The sequence below is a fragment of the Callithrix jacchus genome, chromosome 5, assembly GCF_049354715.1.
Source record: "Callithrix jacchus isolate 240 chromosome 5, calJac240_pri, whole genome shotgun sequence".
In the NCBI taxonomy this organism is placed as follows: domain Eukaryota; kingdom Metazoa; phylum Chordata; class Mammalia; order Primates; family Cebidae; genus Callithrix; species Callithrix jacchus.
The window spans coordinates 66226312-66240954 of record NC_133506.1 but is presented as its reverse complement, the minus strand read 5'-3'; the positions used below and the strand labels follow the sequence as shown (position 1 = coordinate 66240954).

Sequence of the window (14643 nt, the reverse complement as noted above, 5' to 3'; positions counted from 1 at the left end):
TTTCCCAAATAAACTACTTGCTTGTATTTTTGAATCTCAGGCTGTGCTTCTGGGAAAACCTTTGGGTGACCTTTCGTGGAGGGACACTGAGTGCTCGCTCTCGGGGACTCACCCTTGGCCAACCCAGCTGGAAGTGGGAGGGTGTGGAAGCCCACTGTTGAACTTGGACAGGCCAACGCTGGAGGCAGAGCGCAGGGCGAGGGAGCTGGAGGCGCCCCGGGTAGAGGAGTGCCAGGCTCCTCATGGAACTTACCATTCAGCGGGGAAGACAGATAATGTATTACCATCGCAACAAGGTGGGCTGAGTACCATGGCAGGGGCATGCAGGGCCCTACGCAGCTCTCAGGACCACCACCCTCCCCATTCAGGGCGTGGAGGGACCTTCCCCAGATGTGTGTAAGTTGAGACCTGAGGGTAGATGTGTGCCACAGAGTGTTCTAGGCAGAATGAGCTGCTTGTGCAAATCCTTTGAGACAAAAGAACATGATTCAGGCCAGGTATGGTGGCTCATACCTGTAATCCCAGCACGTTGGGAAGCTGAGGTGGGTGGATCACCTGAGGTCAGGAGTTCGAGACCAGCCTGGCCAACATGCCAAAACCTCGTCTCTACTACAAATACAAAAATGAGCTGGGTGTGGTGGTGTGCACCTGTTATCCCAGCTACTCGGGAGGCTGAGACAGGAGAATCGCTTGAACCTGGGAGACAGAAGTTGCAGCAAGCCGAGATCATGCCACTGCCCTCCAGCCTGGGCAACAGAGCAAGACTCCGTCTCAAAAAAAAAAAAAGGAACATGATTCCGTTGAATCTAAAGAAGTGTGGTAGATCTGGAGCTCATAGTTCCAAGAGGGGAGTGGGGAGAAAGAAGGCCAGAGCTGTGGTGGGGCCAGAGGAAAGGACATGTCTCCCAGGTTTAAGCAACTCTCCTGTTTCAGCCTCCTGAGTAGCTGGGATAACAGGTGCATGGGCCATCCCCTGATGAAAATGGGAATCGCTGAGGATTTCTAAGAGAGCGACAGGAGCACAGGGCCCTATGGAATCCAGCCCCTGTGTAAGGCCCAGTTTCAGTGAACGTAAGAGGAGGCTGCTGGGAAGGTCAGGAGGCGATGGTGGCCTGGGGACCGGTGGAGACAGAGCAGGCAGCGGTGGAGTTTTGAAGGGTGCCGTGGGAGAAGGGCAGGGCTTCTGAGGGTGGAGGGTGTGGGGAGGGGAGGGGTCAGCCCTTGGGCTGGGGGTGGGTGGAAACAATGGTGCCAGATTCCATGATGGGGAAAATGAGAAAGAGGCGCAATTTCAGGTGGGTTTGAAAGGCCTGTGAGGCCACCAGTGAGGACACTGGGGTTGGTGGGCAGATGGCTCCGGACATCAGAAGCTGGAGATGGGGGAAGTCAGCCAATGGCCACGATGGCCACGGCTATGCTGAAAGCCCCAGAGCCAAGCATGGTGCTGCGCAGGGAGGTGCTATACTTGAGGGGTGGCAAGAGGAGGGTAGCTGGCCAAGAGGGCCAAGAGGGGTAGCCATTAGGGAAGCTGGGAAGCAGGACGGCCAACAGAGCCGATACCCCAGAAGGTCAAGGAGATAAGGAGACTGTGGGGTTTAGCGTCAAGCCAGAGCAGCAACCATGGATGCCGGGGAAAGGCAGGAAGTCTGCTTGAGGAGTGAGGTGAAACAGGGAGCCTACAACTGTGGAAAACCCCTTCCTCAGTCCGGGCGGAGAGCCCAGCAGCCACAAGGGGTCCGAAAGGAGGGGATGAAGCATCCTGCCCCGCTGCGAGTGACAGAACTCAAACCTTCACCCCATGGACAGAGGACAGTCCTCCTTGTCAATGCGCAATGCTCAGCACACCCAGTGGCTTCCTGTGTCCTGCTAGGAGGGACCACCGGGGACTCCAGAGCCTCCAAGCTGGAGGGGCAGCCAGGGTGGCACTGTGGGCAAAGGAGGAAGTCCCTTCAAATGCTGTAGAAAAACCTTCAAAGGCTGGGCGCAGTGGCTCATGCCTGTAATCCCAGCACTTTGGGAGGCCGAGGCAGGAGGATCACCTGAGGTCAGGAGTTAGAGACCAGTCTGGCCAACATGGTGAAACCGCATGTCTACTAAAAATACAAAAATTAGCTGGGAATGGTGGCAGGTGCCTGTAATCCCAGCTACTCAGGAGTCTGAGGCAGAGAATTGCTTGAACCCAGGGGCCGGAGGTTGCAGTGAGCTGAGATTGTGGCATTGCACTCCAGCCTGGGCAACAGAGAGAGATTCCACCTCAAAAAAAAAAAAAAAAAAAAAGAAAGAAAAATAAAATTTTTCGACTATTGATATAGTCATATTACAGATGGGTAAACCGAGGCCCAGAGGTGAAGAGACATGTCCAGGGTTCTGCTAAGTTTGCCCACAGATGACCAAACACAGCCCCAGGATTCCAGCTTCCATGGTCTTTCCACAGCCCCACAGTTCCCGGAAAGGAAAGGGCTATGGTAAGACCAAAGCCAGGTTTGCCACAGGACTCCAGTGAGAGGCGGAGTCTGGCAGCCTGTGATGAGAGACTGACAGGAAGGTAATCACACAGCATGTGGCATTAGGCACAGGCCAGCAAGAGGTGGCAGCAGGCAGGCAGGTGGGTGCCAGAGGAGAGCTGCTGTCCCCAGCACCCAGCCTGCCCAGGTGCCCCACACCAGCCACAGAGTGACCTCCCTGGGCCCTGCCTCCCCTGAGGCTGGCTGGCTGCAGACACCAGGCCCACCTCCACAGGTGCTCCTCCTTCTCCCAGCCTGCTCAGACAAGCCCATGAATAGAACATTAAAGACAAAACCTTCTAAAAGAAAAAGCAGCTCCCTGGTAGGAGCCGCCCCACTAAATGTCAAATGCAGAGCAAGGCTTTTTGCCTGTGTGCCTCTCACTAATGGAGGCACCTTAGCCTCCATATCCCCATCATCCCATCGCCCTATAAATAAATCATGGCCAGAAGAATGCCAATCTGCTCCCTAGGGCCTCATGAATCTCTCCACGTAAGCATACAGAAAGACCCCTTCACTACGTACTGGCTCTAGTGCCCGGAGAGCTGACAAACCCTGCTGGACGATTTTGGAGGCAGATACAAACTTTCCTACTGCCCCAGTGGGCTGAAAGTTGGGAGCCCAGCTTTTCTCCTGACTTGGGAAAGACTCTTGTTCAATCTCCTGCAGACCCACCCTGGCTGACACAGCTGTCACCATGATGCCACTACCCTCTGGAGTCAACTCAGTAAGCTGCCAAGAGGCCCATGGCTGGGAGCGGCAGTGGTCTGCCCCTGGCAGACATGACATGAGTCGTGGCCACCCACCCCCTGTGAGGGCGAGCCACACACCCACTCAGCAAGTGTTGTTCCTGACATGCAGCACACGCGGTGCTGGCCTGCCCACTCCTGGGAGCCCCGCCCCCACGAAGTGGCTCACCAGCGTGCCGTGGCACCAAGCCAGGCTAGTGGACCGATGCTGGGGGTGCCAAGAGAGGCTCTAGTGGACCTGGGGGATACTGCGTGGCAACAGTGACCTCTGGCACACACACTCCAAGGAGCCTGTTGAGTGCTTGCCAGGTGTGTTTCTGCACACACACACACACACACACACACAGTGTGGTGCCAGCTCTTGCTGTGCCAGCACAGAGGCCTCCAGAGTGACCCTCCTGAATCGGACAGCAGGGGCCGTTTGCAGTTTCGTGTCCGCGCTTCCTTGACTGGTTAGACAGTGGTCTCAGGTTGGAAGCGCGCGCTTCAACACAGCGCAGGAGGCCTCCATTCGGAAGTGGGATCCCATGTCCTGCACTGCGGTTGGCTGCACTCCCTGACTGTTTCATCTTCTTTTCCTAAAGAAGCACTGGGGGGTCCAAAGTGGCTCCCGCGGAGGTCATGGCGCTCGCGAAGGCGAGGTCATCAGTTCAAGGCTAACCTCATAAGCTCAAACTGATTGGCAAAAAAAAAAAAAAAAAGAAAAAAGAAGCACTGGGAGAACTGACCTCTCTGGGACTCAGCCCTGGCTGGAAGGGGACGGGAGAAGCCCTTTTCTGGAGGGCAGCAGGGCCCTGCAGCTCCTATCCTGCCTGGCAGGCTGGGGCTGGGCAGTGGGAAGACCCCCCCCCCCAGGAGCTAGGGAGCACTGCAGAGGGGGAGCCGGTGGAGTAGAGGAACCAGCACGTTCTGAGACTGTGCCTGCAGGTCTATCAGGTCACCCTGGAAGAGGAGCCAGGGAGAGCAAAGCACGGGGAGGGCTGAGACCCCAGGCTGGGCCCAGCCCCCAAATAAACCATGGCCCTGGGTCTTTCTCAGAGGCACAAAAGCAGGCAGGAGGGTGCCTGGCCCACTGCCCATCTCTGTTCCCAAGGGAGAAACCAGAGCAGGAGATAGAGGTGAGGACTGTGTCTTCCAGACTCCAGGGGAAAGGAGTGGAAGAGGCCATGGGAGACAGCAGGTCAGGCCCCTGGAGCCACAGATCCCAGCCAGAGAGCCTCCGAGAGGCAGAGAGGGGAGCTCATGGGAAGCTCCGGCTCTGTGAGAAGCCAGAAATGATTCAGCAGTGCCCAGCACCCCACAAAACAAATGTCAGAGAAATCAAGACAGATGGGCACGTGAGACAGTGGAGCACAGAGGTCCAGAGAGCCTGGGAGGGGAAGGCTTGACAGACAGGACAGGGCTGCATCCTGACTTAGCAACGTGCTGCCCCAGTGGCCTGGGGCTAGGGACTCCAGGTAGCTACGCCTCAGTTTCCTCATCTGAAACAAGGGAAGGTGCACAAGTGGCCGCTGTAGGGTGGCCATGGAGGTGGCGTGAGATAAGGCATGGGGCATGCTTAGTGTGGGCTGTGACAGGTGCTCAGTAAACAGGAACGGCTATGGGCAGCATGTGGACAAGGACCAGCAGGTAGGAAGGGCAGCTGATTCCCTGTTGCCTGTGTCCAGCCAGCATCCATATCTCCTCCCAGCAGGCTTGGCTGGGCATGCTTTGTGAAGCCCGAGGTGGCTGTGACTCGTTCTAGTGATGGACACCAAGTCAGTGGCCGGCCTTCTCTCTCCAGTTCATTGGCGTCCCTGGAGGCCCCCGCTCCTGCCGCCCTCGCCTCGGAGCTGATGGCTCCCTAGATCTTCTCCAGGCCTTGGGGGAGCCCTCACGCTGGGGTCCCTTCCCGACTCCTCTCTCTGACTCACTTCTGCCCAGAGCGGTCTGGCCTTTCCCGAGGAAAGGGCTGCTTCCGGTACTCTGCCTGGAGGTCCTGCCTTCTGCTGTCCCTGGAGGCTCCGTTCCCGTTTCACCAGCTATTTTGCTTCCTCGGCCATCTGTTCCCTCCCTGTCATCTTCTCTCTGCTTTAACCTTAACCACCACTTCACTGCAGATGGCACAAGGCAGCTCCGTTCTTGACATCCTCCGTGATGCCTCCCTCCTCATCTCCATGGAGTCAACCGCTCTGTCCTTTTCAGGCCTGATCCCAAAGACACGGCCAGAGTCTGGAGTTGGAGTCACCCCACAAAACTCCCCCTCCTTGATGCCATCTGCTTTCCACTTCCCACTGGCCAGGGGCAAACACCTACCCCTTCCCCTGCCTTTTCCTCCTGAGATGTCTTCTTCTCAAACTTGGCTAAGAACCTCTCCTGGCCTGGAGCGCGTGTCTGCTCCGGGTCTCTACCCAGTCTGCATCTGCAGAGCCCTTGAACCGCCCAGAGGGCTATGGGTTGGCAGGCTGAGGCCAGGGCCAGAAACGCTGAGGCTCGTTCCCACTGTGGAGGAACCAGGGCTCATGCTGGGAGTTTGGGTCATGAACCATTTCCCTGTAGAAAATGGACCTGAACACTGCAGTAAGGAATTGTTGCCATGTTGGCATGGCGGGAACGGAACCAGAACACATGTTCGACGTTGTCTGAGCTCGCAGGGAAACACTGCTCCACTGTCCTTGCTGTTATTCTGGCTACTGGTGAGAAAATGCATGCATGGGCTTTGCTTAGCAACTCACTCTGCCTCTCCTCGCTGTCAGAGTGCTCCCTGAAGTTTCTCCTCTTGGCTTCTTTTTTCTGGCATAAGGATCCAGAGCTCTGAGGAGAGCAGCTACCCAGAAGCTCCTAAGGAAAGAAGCTGTTGTGGTGAGATTGGTTCACCAGGCTACGTGCCCTTATAGGGACGGACATGAGCTGCACCCTGGATTTGGGGTAGAAAGTCTCAACAGCTCAGCCTCCTAGACAAGGGCTCCTGCATCCCCTCTACGCTTCCTCCGCAGCAGAAAAGAGAATCTTTTTTCTTTTGGCCAACCATGGAGCACTCTTCTCTCCCCCTCGCCACTGGGGCTAAGGGCAGAGGTAGCCTGCTCACATCTGGCCACATGGAGACCCTCCGAACACCCAGGAGACCTCTGGATTCAAGTCAAGCAACCATCGGACCCCACCATGGTCCCTCCCTTCCTTTGCCTTCCCTTCTTCCCACAAAACAGAAGCCCAAATATGCCACCAGACCAGCCCATGTGCCCATGGAAACCAAGAGAACAGAATGCATCTTACTAGGTTGCAGGCCTTCATCTAGCTCTTGCTGAATTATTCAGGGATGGCATTAACTTATAAATGAGCGTGTTTGACTGATTTTGTGGTTGATGTACAGATAAATTCTAATGAAAGACAGTTACACAATTTTAAATTATTAATTAGACTGCCACTTATCAAAGCCTATTTGGCACTCTATTTTCTTGCTTAACAAGACAAAAACTTTAAGGAAGAATCTGTATTAGCCCAGAGGCTCTTGATTTGCATTCTGTTCTCATAGCCCTAAACATGAAAACCACAGGTCCTGACCTTAAGTAGGCCACTTCTGGCGCAGCAACCCCCACAGCAGGCCGGCCTTTCTTCCTGGATGTTGCTGGGTGGCTTGGGGACTCACTTGTCCTGCCGGCCTCTTACCTCTTAACCAGAGGCTTTCTTTTAATATCCCTAGTTGTGCCGGGTAGGCCATGAGATGGAGAGGCAGGGAGGCAGCTGCTGTCTCCTTCAGCCACCAGCACTGTCAGCAGCTCGGTCCCATGGGGATTGTTCTAGTTCACAGAGGTGGGGATGTGGCCAGTGGAGTCCTTTCATTAAGAGATGCAAGGCAGTCCCCACCCAGTCCTCCCAAAATGCTGTGCCAGGGGATGGCTTTACTAGGACAACCAGAAATCAGAGATCATCCTCAAGGCCAAGGTCTAGCCCTGCCATCCTCCTCCTCTGGGGCTTCAGACCACTGGACCCCTCACTGAACAGGGCACCCAATTATCAAGACCATTAGCCCTCCCTGCCCTTTGCAGAAAGATAAGGGTTTTTTTTGTTTGTTTGTTTTTTCCCTCTCTTTCCTCCTCCCTCCAGGATCTAGGGAAGGCTACTCTTTCTTTCAAACCCTTTTCAGAATCATGATTAAATTATTACACTCCCTCAGGTCCAGGACCCCACACAGGGCTCTGCATCTCATAGCCAAGAAAACAGCAAGAACTATCTAAACATGTCCTATACCTTTTTTTTTTTTTTTTTTGAGATGGAGTCTCACTTCTTTGCCCAGGCTGGAGTGCAATGGTGCAATGTCGCGATCTCAGCTCACTGCAACCTCTGCCTCCCGGGTTCAAGCGATTCTCCTGTCTCAGCCTCCCAAGTAGCTGTAGCTGGGATTATAGGCACGTGCCAGCATGCCCGGCTAATTTCTGTATTTTTAGTAGAGACGGGGTTTCACCATGTTGGCAGGCTGGCCTCGAACTCCTGACCTCAAGTAAGTGATCCATCTGCCTCAGCCTCCCAAAGCGCTGGGATTATAGATGTGAGCCACCGCACTCGGTCTTTTTTATTTTTTTGTTTTTTAAAGATAGGATCTCACTTTGTCACCCAGGCTGGAGTGCAATGGCACAGTCTTGGCTTACTGCAGCCCTGACCTCTCAGGCTCAAGTGATCCTCCCACCTCAGCCTCTCAGGTGGCTGGGACTACTGGTGTATGCCACAGCACCTGGATAACTTAAAAATTTTGACTGGGTGCGGTGGCTCACACCTGTGATCCCAGCACTTCCCAGAGGCCAAGGCGGGAAGATTACTTGAGGCCAGGAGTTTGAGACCAGTCTGGCCAACGTGGCAAAACCCGTCTCTACTAAAAATACAAAAAATTAGCCAGGCATGCTGGTGTGGACCTGTAGTCCTAGCTACTCAGGAGGTTGAGGCAGGAGAATCACTTAAATCTGTGAGGCGGAGGTTGCAGCAAGCTGAGATCACGCCACTGCACTCCAGCCTAGGCAACAGGGCAAGACTCTGTTCTCAAAAACAAAACAAAACAAAACAAGAACTTTTTTGTAGAAATGGGGTTCCACTATGTTGCTCAGGCTGGCCTTGCACTCCTGGTCTTAAGTGATCCTCCTACCTCAGCCTCCCAAAATGCTGGGATTACAGCCACGAGCCACCGCACCTGGCCTCCTGTATCATTTTTGCTCGGAGACTTTGGGAACAACTGTAGAAGCAGACACTTCAACAGCCACCTCCCTGGCCATTAGCCTCAGGCATGCCTCTGGCTTTGGGCGCTACCTAGAATCCATACAGAGAATCTGAGTGTCCTATACATTGTGTGCAGAAGAAACAAATCCAAAGGATCTGGATCTGGAGCCAAGAGAGAAAACCGCCTGCCCAGGAAGGAGCCAACACAAGTTATCTGTCCACACAATGTCCCAGGGGCAGACTCCAGGTCACCCAGGCTGAGCCCAGCCCAGCCCAGCCCAGCCCAGCCCAGCGAAGGGCTCCTCTGCTCTGCCTCCCTTGGGCCAGTCCAGGTGGAAAGCTCTCGTTGGTGGAACCTCTTCAGCCAACCAGGCTGTGTAGGAAGGAAGAAACAGCCCCAGTGGCGAAAACACGTGCCTGCTCGGCCTCCAGGGGCCACCTCTTGAGCAGGATGAGGAGCCTCCCGCCAGGGAGCGGCCCCCACAGTGCACTGGGCAGTCCAGAGCTGGGCCTCTGGCTAGCCAGGGTGGGAGAGGGAGGCTCTTGGAGGCTGCTGGAGCCTCCCTGGGCACCTAAACCATATAAATAAAGTGTGTGGGCTGCTTGGCAGCTCATTTTTAACTATAAACTGCCAAAAGACAAAAGACCAAAAGGGAAAGGAGATGCCAGTTCCTCTCCATTCTCCCTGTCACAGCCTTGAAGCCCAGACATGGAGGCCTCTTAGAACCGCCTGGGAAGCCTTCTCGGCTGGGGCAAGTTCGCATGCTCAGGGCCCAGGATGCTCAGACCCCGGCTTGTGCTCAGCTCCGGGCTTGTGCTCAGCTCTGTAAAAGCACCTTCTCTGTACAAAGACACTTTGACCAGCACTGTTTGGTTCCTGAAAGGACTTTTTGTCCCTTTCTGCAGGGAAAAGGAGGACCTGGGGGGTATCCGTGAAGTGCTTTCTCCGACTAGCCCCAGAGACTCTTCCACACCACAGTGAAGGCCACCAGCATTTCCCCCTGCACCACACCGAAACACGTGGAGGACACAAGTCACACAAGTTTGTGGCTATTCCAAGACCATGGGGCAACTCGGCTTCCTGAGCTGGCCCAAGCTGGGACCACCACACCAAAGGTTTGGTTCCTCGCCCAACTGTCTGGCTCTAGGACCTGGGTGTTTGCCATCACCCCTCCACATCTGCTTCTCTCCGCCCATCTTAGGGATTCGCTCCCCCCCCACCCCCCCTGCGCGTCTTCTCCTTCCCCATCCTGCTGTGAGGTCAGAATCCTATGCTTACGACACCTCGGTCTGTTGCCATGGAAACAGGGGCGGATTAAGGCTGGAGCGCGGAGCGCAGGGATCAGGCCCCTCAGCTACCTGAGCTCCCGCATCGGCCGGCTCCCGCAGGGCCAGGGCAGCCAGCCGCAGGCGCCGCGGCTTCTCAGCCTCCCACCGGGCCGGGCGCAGCCGGAGGGGGGGGGGAATCCCGGCGGGGTGCCACTGCCCGCTTCGACCTCGGAGGGGAGAGAGGCAGACGCAATGGTCGGAACGGCTGGCGGCCGGGCCCGTGGGCTCCCGGCGTGGTCACCTGCCCTCTCTGGGCTAAGGGGACTGCACCCCGCGTGGCAACCACTTGGGGGCGCGGCGGGACTTCCCCGGTGCCCACATCAACTTTGCCGCGCTCAGCACCGGGCCGGGTTGCCGGGGCTTCTAGCCAAGGTGGTCGCGAAGCCAGCTGTCCTCAAGTTGAGCTGGGCACCGGTCGCGCACACTGCTGGCACGGCCTTCGCGTCCCTCCGCTACCAGCGGAAGGAAAGTTTGAGGAACTGGACCTCAGGCGCTTGCCGCTCCCCACCCTCAGCCGCTGGGTGCCCAAAGCCCATCCCTGGGGATCAGAGCAGGGCTGCAAAGGCGATGCCCGCGTCCGGGCCCCGTCGGGGGAGCTAGGGCGCGCGGGGAGCGCCCGGGCCGCGCGGTTGCTGACTGCTGGCTGCACTGGAGCGGCCGGCGGACTGGGCCTCCACAAAGCGGCGGAAGCAAGGGCGTGTGCCCGCGCAGGGGATGGAGCCTGCAAGTGCAAAACTTTATCACAGCAGAGCAAAGGTCCCAGGAGGCCGGTTCCACTTCCACCTCCGGCCTCTCACTCTGGTCTTCGACTGACCCCTCCGAGCCAGATCGCTAGGGCTGGCCACTGCATCCATGGAGTAAACCCCGGGTCTCACAACTGGCCACCGACGGGAGCTGAGTCCCAGCAGCAGCCCCTCGGCGGGTGCGCCCGACAAAACCCACCAGCCTGCCGAGGGCTACTTCCCGGACCGGGAGCCCCGGCGCCGGGCGGTTCCCGGTCTCGCGGCTCCCTCCCGAGCGCATTCAACTTCAAGTTGCCCGAGGCTCAAACTCACCTTTGCGAAGCATGTTGGCCGGGGGGCGGGTGGGGGGGGGCCGCCGCTCCGAGGTCGGCCTAGACTCACTCCCTCCCTGGGTCCAGATTCAAATCCCTGGGCGCCAGCTGCAGCTAATCCGAGCGCGTCCAGGCGGGGGCAAGCCGGGGATCCGCTGGTGCCCGGCGGCCCGGCCCCGCAGGGGCATGGTGAGCTCCAGCTCCGCGCCCAGGGCACTGGCGCCCGCAAGCAACCGTGGCGCTGCCCGGCAGCCCCGCGCGCTCGCTCAACCCCGGGGCTAGCTGCTGGCTCCGCGGAGCCGGCGGCCTGCTTCTGCCGCCTGGAGCACTTTGCAGACGGTTTTGAGGGGGCCGCCGCCCCCTGACTGGTCGGCCGCAGCCCCCTCCTCTCCGCCCCCTCAGACCACCGCCGCCGCGGCTGCTGCAAAAGGTCGCTCGCACGCACCGCCGATCTCCGAGGAAAGCGCCCGGCGCGCGTTTGCAGGACCGAGCGATCGGCGGAGCGGGGCGCCTCCCTTCCTCCCCCCGGCTTCCCCCTCCTCTCCTCCTCCCTCCATCCGTTGCCTGCTAGCTCCCTCCCTCTCGCTCCGCTCCCCGCCCCCGCTCACGGAGCGCCTCCCATACAAAATTTATGAAAGTGCTCTCAGCTCGCAGAGCCGAGCGCCGTCCTATTCCCAGGGCAGCGGCGCTCAGCCGCGCGGCGCCGCCTCCCAAGGTGTTTTCACTGCTCCCGCCCACCGGGGAAGGTCCTCAGCCCCCGTCTGTCCAGGCACCTGCCCCAGTCCCCGAACCCTTCGCCGGCCCCACGGGCCTCCCGGAGCCCGAACCCGCAGCCCAGCCCCCGCCCGCTCGCCCTTCGCGGCTGGAGGTCACCGGGAGAGGCGGCTGGGACGCGAGGACCGCCGCCCGGAGTCCGGATTGCGAGTCACCCCCTGGCCGCGCCTCCTCCCCGGCCAGCGCCCCTTCTCCCAGTCTCGACGGCTCCTCCCCGCACAGAACCGCGCCAGCAAACCGGGCCGCCCCGCACCCCGAGACCCAGGACACTGTTCTTTTGTAGGGAGTGGACGGGAACAAGCATTCCGGAGGGGCCCGCTGCAAATTCCAGGGAGAAGGAAGGACTCGCGCGGGTTCGGATGGTCTGTCTCCGCGTGGGTGGGTGGGGTCTCTGATCTCCCCGGGTCCACACAGACCCCGCCAGGGGGTTCGCGGAAAAAGGAGAGGGGGCCGCTTGGAAAGCGGGTCCCACAGGGGCCTGTTGGGCTGAGGAAAGAGAAGGTTGGGGACAGGCGAGCTCCTGGGTGGAGGCGGCACCCCCTACTGGCCTGGGATCAGAGGGATTCGGAAGGAAGAAATAGAGTGGCTGGACCAAGTCCCTCACTCCACACACATTCACCGAAGGCTCAGCATGGATGTGTGGGACACAGACAGAAAAGACTTGGTTTTGCCCTGTCCTGAAGGAGTTTACATTTTAATAGGGGCCAAATGGGGAAAGTCCAGAGAAGATGGGGAGATTGTGCTTAGAAGAAAAACAAGCCCAGTGCTGTTCTGGAGCTGACACAGGGGTGGGGGTGTCGGTCAAGGAAAGCTGCTCAGAACAGGTGACATCCAAGCAGAAATCCAGCTGAAGCCCTCCTTGGAGAAAAAGGTGACATGATAGGAAGGTCAAAAAGGTCAGAGTCGGGAGCGGTGACTCACGCCTGTAATCGTAGCACTTTGGGAGGCAGAGCAAGGTGGATCACAAGGTCCGGAGTTTGAGACCAGCTTGGCCAGCATGATGAAACACGGTCTCTACTAAAAATGCAAAAATTAGCTGGGTATGGTGGTGCGCCCCTGGAGTCCCAGCTACTTGGGAGGCTGAGGCAGGAGAATCGCTTGAACCTGGGAGGTGGAGTTTGCAGTGAGCCAAGATTGTGCCACTGCACTCCAGCCTGGGTGACAGAGCAAGACTCTGTTTCAAAAAAAAAAAGGTAGGCTGGACGCGGTGGCTCAAGCCTGTAATCCCAGCACTTTGGGAGGCCAAGGTGGGTGGATCATGTGGTCAAGAGATTGAGACCATCCTGGTCAACATGGTGAAACCCCGTGTCTACTAAAAATACAAAAAATTAGCTGGGCATGGTGGCATGTGCCTGTAATCCCAGCTACTCAGGAGGCTGAGGCAGGAGAATTGCCTGAACCCAGAAGGTGGAGGTTGTCGTGAGCCGAGATCATGTCATTGCACTCCAGCCTGGGAAACAAGAGTGAAACTCCACCTCGGTTAAAAAAAAAAAAAAAAAAGGTAAGGCTGGGCACGGTGGCTCATGCCTGTAATCCCAGCACTCTGGGAGGCCAAGCTGAGCGCTGAGCAGATCACTTGAGGTCAAGAGTTTGAGACCTGCCTGGCCAACGTGGTGAAACCCTGTCTCTATTTAAAAAATAAAAAAATCAGCCAGGTGTGGTGGGACATGCCTGTAATCCCAGCGACTTGAGAGGCTGCAGGAGAATCTCTGGAACCTGGGAGATGGAGGTTGCAGTGAGCCGAGATCATGCCACTGCACTCCAGCCTGGGTGACAGAGCAAGACTCTGTCTCAAAACAAAACAAAACAAACAAACAAAAAAGGCCAGTCTGACATGCATGCATCTGTTGGCACTGAAGCTTCAGATTTGAACTAAGGATCTGGGCTTGGACTTCCAGAAGTTTCAGGTGTCATGGGAGAAGAAAAACCCACAAACCATCTTAGAATGTGACAGAAGTCACAAAGACTGAGAAAGGGCTCTGCTAGCTCTGCCAAGGGATAATCAGGAAACAGTCACAGAAGAGGTGCCCTTGGAGTTAGGCCTTGAGGGCTGAGTTTGGCCACTGAGAAGGGGGAAGGGCATTCCAGCAGATGCTTGAAGGTGAGAAGTAACCCTGTTCTGAAGATGAATAAGATTGGTCCTTCCTGAGGACCATCGGCTCACACCTGTAATCTCAGCACTTTGGGAGGCCAAGGTGGGAGGACTGATTGAGGACAGGAGTTCAAGACCAGCCTGAGCTACACAGTGAGACTCCATGTCTATTAAAAAAAAAAAATGTTTAGCCAGGCGCGGTGGCTCACACCTGTAATCCTAGCACTTTGGGAGGCTGAGGCAGGTGGATCACGAGGACAAGAGATCGAGACCATTCTGGTCAACAAGGTGAAACCCCGTCTCTACTAAAAATTTAAAACTTAGCTGGGCATGGTGGTGCGCACCTGTAGTCCCAGCTACTTGGGAGGCTGAGGCAGGAGAATTGCTTGAACCCAGAAGGCGGAGGTTGCGGTTATGCCAAGATTGTGCCATTGCACTCCAGTCTGGGTAACAACAGCGAAAGTCCATCTCAAAAAAAAAAAATGTTTAAAGATAAAAAAAGATCGATGGCTGCTACTCTGGGCACACTGCCTGTGGCCACAAAGAGCAGTTAAAAAAAAAAAAAAAAAAGAAAGATTGGTCCCTGTTGGGGTAGGAACAGAAGGTGAGGCATTCCTTCTCTTAGCCACCAGCTGCAAGGCAGTGCTGCCCCTGCCCCCTGCCTGAGCCCCGACACTGAGACCTGAGGTCCTCTGTCAGTACACTGAAGCCCAGAGACTTGCTCAATGTCACATAACAGATGGGCCTGACTCAGGGCCCGAATGTGGGATAATCCTCCTTCTACCTCCCCAAGCTGCCTCCCCATGACCCCCTAGCCCACAAACTCTAGCATCTTAGGAAAAGTTGGCTGGAGCTGGGCGTGAGTGTGAGAAGCAGAGTTATTTCAGGCCTCGGGAGGGCTGGGTACTGCCTTGGAGTCCAGCCAGGGGGTGGGGGCGACTAAAGGCGGGTGCTGTG

General features: G+C 57.0%; 1 protein-coding gene across 1 annotated transcript in view; it reads right to left on the bottom strand.

Annotated features, from left to right (window-relative positions):
• RTN4RL1 (reticulon 4 receptor like 1) overlaps nt 1-11312 on the bottom strand; it is a 91334-nt gene extending 80022 nt beyond the window's left edge. Inside the window, exon 1 of the mRNA XM_017972204.5 lies at nt 10822-11312. Within this exon, the coding sequence (XP_017827693.3) occupies nt 10822-10834 (13 nt within the window). The 5' untranslated portion in view covers nt 10835-11312. The remainder of the gene's footprint in view (nt 1-10821) is intronic.
• Between the last annotated feature and the right edge of the window lie 3331 nt (nt 11313-14643).